The 15,077-nt window shown below is 45.2% G+C and overlaps 1 protein-coding gene across 4 annotated transcripts in view; it reads right to left on the reverse strand.

The window, feature by feature from the left end:
- Nucleotides 1-1,993: 1,993 nt before the first annotated feature.
- The window catches only part of LLGL2 (LLGL scribble cell polarity complex component 2), a 53,427-nt gene continuing 40,343 nt past the window's right edge, over nucleotides 1,994-15,077 (reverse strand). For 2 of the 4 annotated variants that reach the window (XM_039500980.1, XM_039500981.1), the window contains exons 17-27: nucleotides 11,509-11,659; nucleotides 10,897-11,013; nucleotides 8,883-9,049; nucleotides 7,763-8,027; nucleotides 6,881-7,034; nucleotides 5,976-6,016; nucleotides 5,458-5,505; nucleotides 4,669-4,711; nucleotides 4,391-4,451; nucleotides 3,906-3,967; nucleotides 1,994-2,709 (exon numbers count right to left, since the gene is read on the reverse strand). In XM_039500980.1, coding sequence (XP_039356914.1) covers nucleotides 3,914-3,967; nucleotides 4,391-4,451; nucleotides 4,669-4,711; nucleotides 5,458-5,505; nucleotides 5,976-6,016; nucleotides 6,881-7,034; nucleotides 7,763-8,027; nucleotides 8,883-9,049; nucleotides 10,897-11,013; nucleotides 11,509-11,659 — 1,101 coding nt within the window. In that variant the 3' untranslated portion in view covers nucleotides 1,994-2,709; nucleotides 3,906-3,913. The remainder of the gene's footprint in view (nucleotides 2,710-3,905; nucleotides 3,968-4,390; nucleotides 4,452-4,668; nucleotides 4,712-5,457; nucleotides 5,506-5,975; nucleotides 6,017-6,880; nucleotides 7,035-7,762; nucleotides 8,028-8,882; nucleotides 9,050-10,896; nucleotides 11,014-11,508; nucleotides 11,660-15,077) is intronic. The other 2 variants (XM_039500982.1, XM_039500983.1) reach the window with 2 other exon arrangements.

Below are 15,077 nucleotides of genomic sequence, written 5' to 3' on the forward strand. Positions count from 1 at the left end.
GACCTTTGACAGGACCCTGCTGATCAGTGGAATCAGCAGGAATGTGTACATCAGATCCCCCGACCACAACAGGAGAAAGACGTCAGAGGGGACAGCCTTGCTGAGACCCTGCAGGGAGCAGAATTGATGACGTTTCCTGTTCCATCTGGTGGCGAACAAATCCACTCAGGGAGTTCCCCACCTTTGGAAGAGCATCTGGACCATCCCCGGATGGAGCGACCACTCATGGTGAGAGGAAAATGGACCTGCAGAAGTGATCCGCCAGTTTATTCCTCATGCCAGGGAGGTGGGCAGCCTCCAGATGGAACGAATGATGGATGAAGAAGTCCCACAGATGGAGCACTTCTTGACAGAGAGCTAACAAGCATGCTCCCCCTTGCCTGTTGATGTAGAACATAGAGGCTATGATGTTCATCAGCACCCGCACCACTCTGCCAGTCAGCTGTGGCAGGAAGACTAATCAGACTGCCTTGAGCTCCTTGACATTTATGTGCAACCCCAGCTCTTCTGGGGACCATGTCCCCTGGGTCCGCATCTTGCCCCCCCCAAGATGGACCTGACTGAGGGGATCCTACTGTCTGTACCTGCAAGACCTGTCTTGGACTGTGTTCCTGTCATCCAAATAAATCTTGTTTTACTGGCTGGCTGAGAGTCATGGTGAATTGCAGGAAGCTGGGGGTGCAGGGCCCTGTCTCCCCCAACTCGGTGACAGACCCCCTTTGGGATCAGAAAGTAACAGGAGTAAAACGCCTAGCCCCTGTGGTGTAGAGGGATTTCCTCCACAGCTCCCGCCTGCAGACCCTGCACCTGCTGCCGAAACAGGCTCTTGTGAGAGGGATCCCTGAAGAGGGATGGGGAGAGAGGAAGCAGAAAAACTGGAGGATATAATCCTGAGCCACAGTACTGAGGATCCATCAGTCTGCAGTTATAGAGGTCCAGGCAGGGAGGAAAGAGGACAAGCATTCCAACTAGCTAATGCACTAAGGGAACTATTTAACAACTTTAATAAACTATTTACAGGAGAACAGTTCACAACGAACAGTTCTGGACAGGGAGATTTGCCAAAGCAAAGGACGTTCCAGCACTGTCACTGTTGGTAAGAAGGAACTGAGGGGGGAGGAGCCAGCAGTGCCCCTTACACTGTGCATACATGCGCCACTCCAGAGGGTGCCAGAGCTGGTCCTCTACGGATACCACTGAGCAAAAAACTTCCGGTACCAGTGCATGTGGCAGGCACACAAACCTAATGTGAATGGACGTGAGCAAGCACTTGAAAAAGCTGAGTTACTGCTTCAAACACAGGTGCTATGCAGCCCCCAGTACCAGGAAGTCTAAACAAGTCCAACTTCTCCTTCATAAGCCTTTTGAGTAGATTTGGAACAGTGGATCAACACATTCACCTCTTCCTTACCAACATCCATCCTCCAACAGAAGTGGAGTGGGGAAGAGATTAACGGCCTAGTAATGAAAACAAGAGATCAATTTTAGCTTGATAACACATGAGTTGGGATGGAGAGGGAGGGAAAGATTTCTTACAAAAGTGTTTCTCCTACTCAAAGCTTCTCCACAAGGCTCACAGCTGCTTGGATGTACTGTACAGCCTCCCCTTCTCCTCCCCACCCCCCTGTGCCCAAGCTAGTTTTCAGTACCAGCACAGGATAATCTCCAGGATTTTTTAATTATGCTATGAATTACTATGTGATAGAGTTAGAAGTGCTTCTAGATCAGATTTCTAGGGGTGGATTCATAAGCCCCTCCAATCTGTGGGTGAAGGAGGCAAGCGTGAAGGCAAAGGCTAACAGCTCCTCCCTCTAATCAGACACATGCACTGATTAGAATTGGTTCATCAGCAACACTGGCCTTTCATGTCAGTTTCTGAGCAGATACTGGTGAGAGTCCCAACCCCTGAAGCTGCCCTGCTTCTACCGTGCAAAGCAGCGAGTCCCGGCTTTTGTCGAAGTGGCAGATACTGGAGCAGACCATGACCAAAAAGGTAATTGAGCGTTTTCATTTATTTCAAAAAGAGCAATGTAGTGTTGAGAGACAAATCAAGTTTGATTAAATTTCCTCCAATCTGAACAGCTACAAAAATAGATTCTACCCAAATCTGTAAAACCAGTTAACAGTACCGTCAAACAAAACCTAACCGGAATGCCTCATTCAAATACCAATTACAGCAGCCACAGGGATCTAAAATGACAGATATATTATTTCATTTGTTTTTTGTTTGTTTTTTTTAAAAAGTACATTATTAAAATACGTTTCCATTAAAACAAAACACCCATACAATTTAAAAAATTGTACAAAAAATAATCTTAAACCACTCAGAGGTAACAGTGTGTTTATTAAAACTCTGCACCCAGGGCAGTAACATTTATAATTTAAAACCCAGCCCAGTAGAAAAAGAGAAAATTGTGCAAACATTAAAAATAGTTACAAAGATGTACACAGAGGCTTGTGGTGCATCAGAGCAGGCAGTCTGCTTCTGGCCTCCGTGCAAGGCAGACTCCAGAAGGAGGTGGTGGTTTCTGGTGAGGCACGAAGGGGAGAGGCAGGCAGACACATGAGTGAGTTGCAGCTTTGTCTCCTGCTGTGCAGGGAGAAGTAGAGGTCTCCTCTCCATGGGACGGCTTTCCCAGTCAGTAGTGTTATGGCACTCAATCCAATGCCAGGAAGTCACAGCGGCTTTGCTGAGGTCTGATCATTCCGCTTAGGGAAAGAACATGTGGCATCATATTAGGATCATTCTGGACAGATAAACTCCCCCTCACCAACCCCCTCCCGATTCAGGAACATATTGGGTAGAAGGTTTGTAGAGCTCATGCCAGTCTGATCTTTAATCTGGGGTTCACATCAATGCTCACAAGATCAACTCACATCCTTATGCAAATCCCAACAGGCCTTATGCCCTGGCTTCCAGACACTCCCTTAGAGAAAACAGGCAGCCTGCACATCCACATCAGACAAGTTGGTTTATCCCCCTGGCTAGACATACATACCCTGTAAGGGATTTTTTTCCCCCATGGCTGTGCTGAATGCAGCACAAGCAGCAATGCTGCAGCGTAGGCCTGCCATAGCATAGCCTGCTCATGGTTTCTTGCAAAGAGATGGAGAGGGTTAGTGACATGCAAAGGAGTTCTACGTGGCCCAATGCTCCCAGCTAGAGAGCCCCTCTCTACCAGCAAGTCTCTCAAAAAGAGCCCACAGCAAATTTCAACAGCTTAAAATGCAAGACAGGGTTTTAGGAGGAACTTCTGTCACTCCATCCAGGACTGGGCAGCACTTGTTTGTTCAGGTGGCACCCAGGCTGCTCAAACACACAGACATATCAGGCAGCCACCAGGCTCCCATCCAGTCAGATGAGGTGATCTGTAGAGCAGTGACTCTCAACCTTTCCAGACTATTGTACCCCTTTCAGGAGTCTGATTTGTCACATGTACCCCAAGTTTCACCTCACTTTATTTGCTTACAAAATCAGACAAACATACAAAAAAGTGTCACAGCACAATGCTATTGAAAAATTGCTGACTTTCTCCTTGCTACCATATAATTATAAATAAATCAATTGGAATATAAATCTTGGACTTACATTTCAGTGTCTAGTATACAGAGCAGTATAAACAAGTCAGTGTCTGTATGAAGTTTTAGTTTGTACTGATTTTGCTAGTGCTTTTTATGTACCTGTTATAAACTAGGCCAATATCTAGAAGAGTTGCTGTACCCCCTGGAAGATCTCTGCATACCCCCCGGGTACACATACCCATGGTTGAGAACCGCCGCTGTAGAGTGCCGCACTGCGGAGTGCCATGTAAATGTAAAGCACCAGATTGTTAGGAATGCCTACCCTTCACTTCTTGCCTCATGTTGCTGCACCAGAGCCTGGAAATACCCTTGGCGTCACTTACCTCCTCCATTACTTAGTCCATGTCCTACGTGAATTCTTCTTGAATTTCTCTCTCCATAGCTCCTGCAATGACAAGGGAGCAAAGTCCATCAGTGCAATGCAATCACCCTATCTGGATAGGTACATGCAGGTGTGTCAGGCAGTCACTCATCCTCTCCGCAGATCCTTGGAAACCCTGGGTTTCCTACCCCACCAAGCGCTAAAGTATTTTGCATCAATTGTAATGCCAGTCATTCATCTCCACTTCTGTAGCCCGTCACCTGAACAGCTCAAAAAGTGTTCTGTGGACAAGAGTTAAAGCCCAGCACCCATGAGGTAACTTATTGCCTATGTGTAGAGATAGGGAATTGGAGCAGAGAGATACATGTCCAAGTTATAGTCAGTGCAGAGCCAGGATTAGATCCCTAGAGTTCCTGTCCCAAGTCCCATCTTCAGCCACCTAAGCCCATGTGGCCTGCCCAGAGAGTAATGTGGGTTGATTTGAACCTGTATGCGAGTACTCAGAGTCCTGCTCCTTTGGGATATGGAAATGTGATCGCTTCTGTTTCTCCAAGAGAAAGAGACAAAGGATTATTCATAAAAACTCAAGGGAGTTGTTCTTGCGTAGAACAAGTTTCTCTTTGGACCAGTTTGCAACACACACATATGAGCAGTTGATGTTGCAGTGAAGCATTAGCATCTGCCATTGTGCTGGATATTCTCCCCATTTTCCCACCTTTACCAGCTCACCAGGGAGAAAGGAAGATTGGTCAGAGGGTACTCACCTTCTGTCCCCCTCCAGGGTACTTTGGATCTCCTTCAGAACTTCTGGAAAGCAAACAGTTAAAGAGCAGTGAGAAGTGGGAGCAGATGTGCAAGATCCTCTGCTTGAATCAGTAAACATTTACAGTGAGGTTGTTTTAAGAGCTTGATTGCACATGCTACTTCCACTGCACCTCGTTTCAGAATAGCCTTTAAAACCTGTCTTCCTGCCTCCTCCATGACTGTCAGGCCTTTAAATATCACTGCCTCTTCTGCAGCACCAGCCTCTGACATAACTACAAAACTCTGAATAAGGGGCTGGCACACAGAAGCCAAGCAGTGTCTCCAGAAGAAATGCTGCCAGCACCAGCATGCTAGCAGTCCAGGAAGACAGCCAGTTCCAATTGGCCCTTCATTTTTGGGTACTGCTGGAAAGTGAAGTTCCTTGTGTAGGCAACAATGGAAGCAGGTAGGCAGCTATACGGAGCTTTATCATCTCTTTTCCTTAGGACACTCCCACCCTCACCAATCCATGAAATAAAGCTGATATGGATCTTTGGAGGAGGGATTCTCTTTCTGTTGTGCTTGTCCAGCACCTAGCCCAATGGGGTCTTAGTCCATTACTGAGGCTCCTAGGGGCTCAGTAATGCAAATAAATCATTCTATTCTGGCATTATGTAATTTCTGGAGCTGCAACAGTCTGTTGTAACCAGGAGGATGAACAGTCCATGCCTCCACTACAGAAGGCTACACGTCACCCCCACCAACCGGCGCAGCTGCCCCTCCAGCAGCTCCAATTTTGTCTCACTCACTTTCATCATTGAGTAAGGCATGTTCCATCAACCTCCCAGACTTCCTCTCTGAAAGGCAGAAAACAGGTTGACGTCCAACAACTTTTCATGGGGGATAAAGGCAATATGTACGTAGAACACTACAGTGACAGGAACTATGGGAAACATCGCAAATACAAAAAACGAGGTGGATACTTATTAAGCCCAGTTTGGCTTGTTCTAGAGACAGCATCACTGCAAAGTGCTCGTTAAATAGTCAAAGATTCCACACTCATACCCACAATCCCTTCTTCATAGCACGACTGGGCTTCCCTTTCTAAAAACAATCCAAGATCAGCCTGCTGTAGAACCTGACACATCCAGGTCACCTGAAGGTTCTGAGATGACTACTTCTCACGAAGAGAGAACAATCTCCCTCTTCCCAACACTACAGCTCCTCACCTCCTTTCTTTGAAGAAAATATGACCACCAATCGCAAAGGCTTAAAAAACATTTATACATGTCACTAAGTTAAATAAATACATTTGTTGCCTGCTTACCATCATGTTCTCCGGGGTCACCAGAACTCCTGCCTGAGTCCCTGGGGAAGAAGGTTCAAAAAGGTATCAGAGGCAAGTAGATTCTTGTACATTCCTTGATCAGACAAGGAAAGATTCCTCTGGGTCAGTCAGAGCACGCATGCTAATGCAGAGGGGTGTCCTGAGCAAGCAGCTGAGAGATGCATTAGGATGGTGGGTGACAGGGAAGGTCCCCAGTGGCTAGAACTCCCCAGTTTTTCCTTAAACACCCCTCTTAGGGGACTTGCATCAAAACACACCACCTCTAGGGAAGATCTGCTTCCACAAGGAAGAACATCAGGGTTCAAACTACAAAGCAACAGTCGGGTCTGCTACATAATAGACTGAAAACAAGTAATATGACAAAGTGCAAATGAGTGGAGAGGTGGGAAGTTACATGCAGTGCCCTCAAAAGATGTCACTCATAGAAAGTTGGAAGTGGGAAATGTAAGACAGCTGGTAGGGGAAGGACCAGGGAGAAAGTTATATTGCCTTATGGTAGAGCCCTGCAGTGGGACCGGAATCCTCCAAGTCCCGCAGGACCTGCTGCCATAATAGCGAAGCAGGATTGAAGAATAGCCCCGCGCAGGGCTCTACCTCATGGCAATCAGTTTGGAGTGATGTCAACAGTCTTCAAAGGAAGCCCTGTCCAGTCCTTTTTGGAAAGAAAGGGATCTCTGGCGCCACAAGATAATGCATCACAGTGAGCTTGGACGGGAAGAAGGGCAGACAAGAACATTTAGAACTCACAGTAGTATGGTCCTGTCCGGATCAAGCCAGGGAGACTAGATTTAGAAGTAGACCACCCTTCAAACACAAGCCGTAATGGAAACGCTAACGAGAGAGGGGCATGGTGCTCCTACAGAGAGCTTTTTAGCTAGTCTTACCTGGATTTCCTTGTAGCCTTCTCCATGCCAGATTTGTTGTGCAAGTAGTTGTTGCCTGTAATTTCTGGTGTATCCACAACACACCGGGGCTCAACCAACCATTTGGTAGACAGGGAGAACCTCTCAAACTCTGATGGTGAAATCAGATAAAAACCTAGAGGGGAAAATGTAAAGGGCATTTGCTTCATGAGAGAACGCATGTTCAGAAGCCAAAATCCAGAATCACAGCCTAAAAGGAAATGAGATCTAATTGTACTCTACTCCACAGAAAGGGCATCTTGTTTATATTTCCTCCAAACCAATGCACTGGGGCTTTGGAGAAGCATACTGCACCTGCCTCATTAAGGGGTCAAGCCGGCAATTGACCAACTGATGATTGCTTTGTGCTCTTTTTAAAACCCTGTGCGCCACGTGACCGAGACCTGCAGTTTGAGAGTTCTTTCAGCTACAACCCCCAGGACAAGAGCCTGAGCAGCACCCACTCTTTCCACAGTTACACTATGGGTTTGTTCCTTCCCTTTTGGAGATGTGAAAGGGGAAAGCGAGTGGCCTGGGAGGAGCTCTTCCACAGATGCCAGTTTGAAATGAAAGTCTTGTGGAGCAGTGACTCAGGAAGAGCTATCCAGCAGCTCAGGAAGATGCCAAAATACAGGCATCTTATTTTGAGGCCTGTCAAGAAATATGGAACAACGGACACCACCCTCTATTGTGAGGTGAGTTTGCACCTAATGTGTGTTGGATCTGAATGGCTACAAAGAGGATTCAACGTGCTCATTATGGAAGCAAAACCAATGCTAAGTTTAAAGAACAGTGAAACAAAGGGTTCCGAAGACATGGCAGAGGCGAGTGATCTAGGGGAGCTTACGCTGTTTGTGCCATTACCTTGGCCATATTTGGTGAAGACACAGGAAGCAATGCCGCTCACGTCTTCCTTACGGATACAGGGGTAGCGGATCTGCAACTTGAGGAAGGGCAGAGAGATGATCTGAATGTCTCCCAGGTTAGTGAGGATGGCCAGGTTATTTTCACTATAATCTTCAGTCTTGCAGCTGCCAAAGTTAGCGACTGTCACCTTTCGTACCCTACAGCCTTCCAGAGCTGTCAGCTTGAGCTTCAGTTTAGAGCTAACCTTGGGCAGCGTGAATACCTGCCAGGAGGAAAAAAGCCACATAATACACCTCCACGCTGTACACTGCCAACAACCCCATCTCAGGAATGGTGCTGCTCCTTCCTGCTTAACAAAGCCTTGATTCATAGGGAACCTTTGCCCAACAGCATGCACAGAAATGAAGGTCTGAATCTGCCTCCTGCTTAAAATGAGGCCTGGATATCATGGGATACTGAACAGGCATAAGTGTAGCCAGCCATGGTCTCAACTTCAGGGCCTGTTCCTGCTCTCACTCAAGTCAATGGGAGAAAATGTAAGGCTTCAAATTGCAGACTCTCGTTACGACTTCTATCCTGTCCTCTCAAACCCCTTCCCCTCCAGCCACAAAGTATATCCACAGGGAAAAACTGATGAACCCAATAGCCCACTCCTACCACATTAAAATGTCAAGGAGATCCCCTGATAAATAATTCCTAGAGACTCCTTCCTTAAACTAGCCAATTACTGGTTATGGAACTATTCTGCAAAAACAGTGAACAATTTTTGAACACTTGCCAATTCTCAGCGTCCTTTTTAAAGAGTCATGTCCCCTAAACGCTAATCTGCAGAATCTAAAGCTTCTCCCAATGCCCAATTACTGCAGCTGTCAAAGAGTTTTAAATAAATCTACAAACATTCATATATTCTCCATCTGCATTATGCTAAACTCCCACTTCCACTTGTCCATTTCATGCACTAGTTCTGCCCTGACACCACGTCTATGTTCTGTGGGGCAGGGAGCCTAATCCTACACTGCAGTTCCTAGGAGCTACTGTAATCCATCCCTAGGGGTACAGGTTAATACCTTAAAAAAGGGAATTTATATCAGACGAGATGCATGTGGACTGTATTTACCTTAAACTGCTCTTCAGACACCACAAGAAGTTGATGGCTGCCTTGCATATCAGGACTCTTGGAAAGATCATGTGCTACTTCTAGCGGCTCTGGGAGGGGAGTGCCATGCCCATCCAAGACAAGTATCCCCACAACAGGAGCCCTGTGCATCAGCTGAATTTCCTTGGCTAGACAGACAAGATGTGGAGAAGGGTGAGAAAAAAAAAAAAGACAGGTATGATACCAGCCGAGAGGATGTGACAAGCATACAGTGTTAGAACTCACATACATCCTCTGATTGAGTGGTGGCAGCTTACTAGATCTAAACTAGGATTTTAGTTACATTGGAACCCAACAGCTCCAAGTGGGGGGTGAGACCTATGACATGGTGGCAGAATACATGCGGGTCCCCATCTTTGAACCCACAAGCTCAAAGTGGGGGTGAGACCCTATGACATGGTTCACCCACGAAAGCTCATGCTGCAAAATGTCTGTTAGTCTATAAGGTGCCACAGGACTCTTTGCTGCATCCTCTTGAAATGAGACAATGGTACATTTCTACACCCAGAGTCTTCCATCTGGCAAACTTTTTTAATATAAAAGGAGAGACCTATGTAGCTCTCTGTGTTTGCTTCCTTTGCTTATGCACCAGCACCTGTATCTGTAGAAAATGTTAGTTAACTGCTTGCCCTAAAGTCATGATTCTAGAAAGGACACTTTACCAAGAGTAGTTTCTAAAGCATTTTCATCAGCCATGTTAAAGCCATCCTAGGCTAGAATGTGCACCTAATAATTCAACTCCTTTCATGCTGTGAGGTCAAACAGCTTTAGAACCCAGTTTAACTAGAATGGGCATTTAAACTGAATTCAAACATTGTTTCCAAATTCCAACTGACAAGGGTTTAAGAAATGCATAAATGGATTAGGCTGTTATTATAGGTTTCCCCAAAGCATCCATCAACATGTCGTCTGAGACTACTACTGATATGAACCGTCCAAGCAAGTGTCATTGCAAAAACTGGGATTTGAAGCCGGAATAATTAAATAATGCTGGTCACCTAATGTACTTTTGCTCTGAACTAACACCTCCTGGATTAGCGCCACAGGCAAAAGCACACAATGGTGATACAGTCATTTTCAAAACAGTCACATTTAGCGTATGGAGGTTCCAAAGAGTCACCTTTTAGTGATAATTTTAGGCAAGGTCCACGGACTCCACTGGCCCATAAATTAGAGTCTTTGTCTCCTAACTAAGTGCCCAAGGTCAAATGAGTTTTAAATGAGCAAGACAGCAGATTCCCACTTTTACCATGTTTGAGAGAACTGGCTCATTTTAACCTATACACACGTACTATTAAGGGTGGAGCGAAGGGACATAATGGGCCCCCCATCAGAATGATAAACTAGAAAGTGGAGGATGGGAGGGAGAAAATGTCTTGTTGGCAGAGTTCAATGGCTGAGTATAGGGGTAGTACCTTCATCAGCAGCCTAATGGGAATTTAAACTAAAGAGGTTCAAGGGGTAGTAGAACCTCAGAGTTATGAACACCAGAGTTATGAACTGATCAGTCAGCCACACACTTCATTTGGAATCAGAGGTACACAATCAGGCCGAAGAAGAGACCAAAAATATAAAAAAGCAAACACAGTACAGTACTGTGTTAAATGTAAACTACTAAAGTAAAGGAAAAGCAGCATTTCTCTTCCGCATTGTAAAGTTTCAAAGTTGTATTAAGTCAATGTTCAGTTGTAAACTTTTGAATGAACCACCATAATGTTTTGGTCACCGTTACAAACAACCTCCATTCCCGACGCGTTCGTAACTCTAAGGTTCAACTGTATAAACAAAAGCCAAACTCCAAGCTACTATGGCTCTAAACGTGATTTGAACTCTTCGCCTGGCCAATCATAATGTTTCCAAGTCATCTTGCTCTCCATTTATAACTAACAGCTTTGCACCTTTCTAGCAGTACATAGCAGCCCCTCTGATCCCATTAGGACCGTTTCACATATTCCCACTACTGAGTGATACTCACCCTGCTCTGCCCGGACAGGCTCATCCATCCTTCTCTCCGCTGGCGGAACACGCAAACAGAATGCATAGACTGTGCCTCCATTGGTGCCTGCCCACAAGGAGGGGCAGTGGCGAGAACCTGGAGCAGGGATAAAGCCCATGAGCAGAATGTCTCTCCAGGAACTTTTAAACATGATGGAGTGGTTCTACTGTCTGTATGCAAATGTGTGTGCTCACATTAACCCAAGCACATACATGATTAGAGGGAAATTCAGATGTAGTATCAGTTTGGAATCTGATGCATCCCCAGCAGGATTAAGGGGACCCACATCCTCTTCTTGTCAAGGGATTGACTTTTGGCAGTCAGAGGTGAAGAGACTATGAATGGCGTTTAAGACCAAAGAAGCTTCATCCTATCTGAAAACCACATTCTTCAAATTCTCCCCCAAGGTGAACTCATTTAGTCATGGGTCAATCAGCAGCTGGCAGCGATCATACAGAACAGCTCTGCTCTCACTCATTTACTTTGGCTTTAGACTGAATAGTTTCAGTGCTGCAGGGAGTACAAGGGAGGTGCTGGGCTTTCTTTTCACTTAGTGCAGAGTATGGCCGGGGGAGAGCTCATTCTACTCACTGTCTCTCAAAAAGGTGTCTGCGAAGTACAAGGTGCGCACAAAGCCAGTGAAGGAATCTTCTGCGGACCGCGCTTCGATCTTCCTCTGGATTGGAGCCAATTCCATCTCCTGTAATGCATCTTGGTCAAACTTGGAATTCGCCTCTTGCACCTTCACATGAAGAACAGAGGGGAAGAGAAGTAAGTTCTCTTAGACATAACATTTCTCTTTCCTCCTCCTCAACAATCCCTTCTAGCATTGGAGAGGCAGCAAGTACGGATTAACAGATGCTGCTAAATTAAGGTTACTTACTTGTAACCCAGGTTCTTCAAAAGGGACTCTGCATATTCACACTAGCAGGATGTTCCAGCCCAGGCCTGTGCATCCCATAAGAGTGAATGTGCAGAGGCTATTCAGTTTGCCTGAATAGGAACAGGGCTATTCAGTTTGCCTGAATCCTACAGAAAGATGAGAATTTGATTTTCATTTCCTTAACTTCCTCCTGCATATTGCAAGAAAACTGCATTTCTCCAACACTGGCCACTTTTGCTAGTGCAATAGGCTGAACTGAGGGAGCACTAGACTCAAAGACATCTTTCATTTTTGCTTGCGTTGTTGTAGCCGTATTGGTCCCAGGATATGAAAGAAACAAGCTGGGCGAGGTAATATCTCATTAGATCAACTTCCATTGGTGAACTTTTATTGGGCCAACCTCTGTTGAAAAGACAGCTATACAGCCCCTGAAATCCAACCACCAAATAGCGACCAAGCCAGCAGACAAAAGAGGGTGACATCATAGTTCTCAACCATGACAACTACATAAACAAGACCAACTGACAACCCTGACACCACTTCCCATAAAGAACTCAAGGACAACCCCATATCACAATTCACATAGGAATTTAAGGATTTCACCAAATCCTTCCACAGACAACTCCAAGAGAAACTCTACCATCTCATCTCCCATGAACATGCACCAGGAATCTTCTACATGCCTCCCAAGAAACACAAACAAGGGAACCCAGGCAGACCCAACATATCTGGTCATAGCGCTCTTACTCAGGAAATATCAGGACTCTCAGAGACCATGCTCAAACCACTCACCACACAAAGGGCCAGCTTCCTCCAGAACATAACCCACTTCCTCCACAAACACCACAAAACCAACAAACTCTCTCAGATCACCATATTGGCCGATGGATCTCACTTCCCTATACACCAACAACCCTCATGATGATAGCATCACTGTCTGCCTCAAATATCTACAAGAAAATGGACAACACTCAGATATCCAGCCCAAGCACATTGCCAAATTCATCCATTTCATCCTCACCCATAACAACTTTATATTCAACGATTTGTCCAAACCATGGAAACAGCCATGGGTACTAAGATGTTTCCCCAATATGCCAACCTCTTCATAGGCCACCTTGAGGGAGAATTCCTGGACCATGCTCCACAAAGTCAATGGCATACCTGAGATACATCAATTATATTTTCATCTGCTGGACTGATGACCTAAACTCCCTCAGATTTCCACCACAACTTGAACTACCACCACCCATCCATCAAACACTCTACAATGCTCCTGCACCAGCATCAACTTCCTGAACACCATGATCAGCTTCAACAACAGAACCCTTTCACAGATCCAGCAACCAATCCAGATACGCCAAGAAATCAGTTATCTACAGCCAGGCACTCAGATACCACAGAATATGCTCTGAGGAGAAAATCCAGGACACACTTAAAATCACCTTCATCAAACTTCTCCATCAGAGAAGCAGACCACATCATGAAACAGGGTACCCTAATTCCCTGAGAAAACCTGCTCCAATTCAGAAAAAAAAAAAAAGAGCCGCTGACCGCACCTCCCTAGTTATCACATACCACCCCATACTGGAACCCATATGGGGTATCAAATAATTGCAACTCATACTTGATGGGGACCAGATCCTTAAAAATCTTTCCCAAATCGCCTTTTCTGGCCTTCAAACAACTATCAGAAGCAAGCTCCGCACAGACCAGAATACACCAACTAAAACCAGTACCAGACACTGCCCTAAGAGGTGCAAAACCTGCAGTCTTATCTTCACTGCTATAATGATCAATACCCCAGAACACAAGATCCACGGCGCCTACACATGCCTATCACATGTGGTGCACCTTATCTGGTGAATCAAATGCCCCAACAACTATGTGGGTGAAACAAGATAATCCACTATGCTCTCGAATGAAGTCAGAGAAAAAAAATAAGACAAAAATCAACATATCACCCGGGGGGTGAATACTTTTCACAAAATGAGCACTCTGTATCTGACTTCTCAGTCCAATTTGTCAAAGGAAACCTGCACAACACCTTAAACGACAAGCCTGGGAGTTTAAATTCATAACTCTGCTGGACACCAAAAATCATGGACTCAGTAGCGACACTGGCTTTCTATCTCATTACAACAATCTGTAACCCACTAACTCTCCTTTGTCCTAGGACTGCAGAAGTATTAATTGTACACTTCATTTTGAATGGTTTCTTGCAACGTTAACTCCTTATGCTTAACAACCTATTCCACCTTGTGTTAGCTGTGACACTGATGATCTTTCCCAGACCCAAAGAAGAACTCTGTGGAACTTGAAAGCTTGTCCCTCTCACCAACAGAAACTGGTCCAATAAAGGTTATTACCTCAGGTACCTTGTCTCTCAAAGACATCAAGTAGTTACCTTTATAGAGAGTCTTCCTCTCTAGAGGGGAATTTAACTTTGGGTATAAAACCTCCCTCAATCTCCCCTAGAACCTCTTTATATAGTGTAGGGGAGGAGAAAGGCAGTGGCAAGCAAGTGAAGAAAAATACCCAACTTTGGTCCTTGATGAATTTCTGCATTTTTATTTCACCCCACAGGTTCAACTCCAGACAGCAGGTTTTGCCAGAGAAAGATCTGTATTGTTACAGATATACTTTCTGACCAGTATTTTGAAATAAATGAGCAAGAATAACCGAAACTGGTGTGATTATATTGTGTTATTTTGACAAATAAAATATGCAGAATTTGAAAATAGTGTGCAGAATTTTTAATCTTTTGGCACAGAATACCCCTAGGAGTAAATATTTACCAATGTTAGGAGTGACAAGACGAGGCCTGGTACACTAGAGTTAGCTTACATTGACCTAAGTATGTAAGGGTTCACACCAGGGGTAGGCAACCTATGGCATGGGTGCCGAAGGCGGCAAGCAAGCTGATTTTCAGTGGCACTCACACTGCCTGGGTCCTGGTCACTGGTCCGGAGGGCTCTGCATTTTATTTAATTTTAAATGAAGCTTCTTAAACATTTAAAAAACCTTATTTACTTTACATACAACAATAGTTTAGTTATATATTATAGACTTACAGAAAGAGACCTTCTAAGAACGTTAACATGTATTACCGGCATGCGAAACCTTAAATTAGAGTGAGTGAATGAATGAAGACTCGGCACACCACTGCTGAAAGGTTGCCAACCCCTGGTTTACACTAAAATTTCGCTCCTGCCGATGTAACTGCCCTGCTATGCCAACTTATCTTCTCCTTCATGAGAGGTATAGAGTCAATGCC

This window comes from Mauremys reevesii, linkage group 15 (genome assembly GCF_016161935.1).
Source record: "Mauremys reevesii isolate NIE-2019 linkage group 15, ASM1616193v1, whole genome shotgun sequence".
In the NCBI taxonomy this organism is placed as follows: Eukaryota; Metazoa; Chordata; order Testudines; family Geoemydidae; genus Mauremys; species Mauremys reevesii.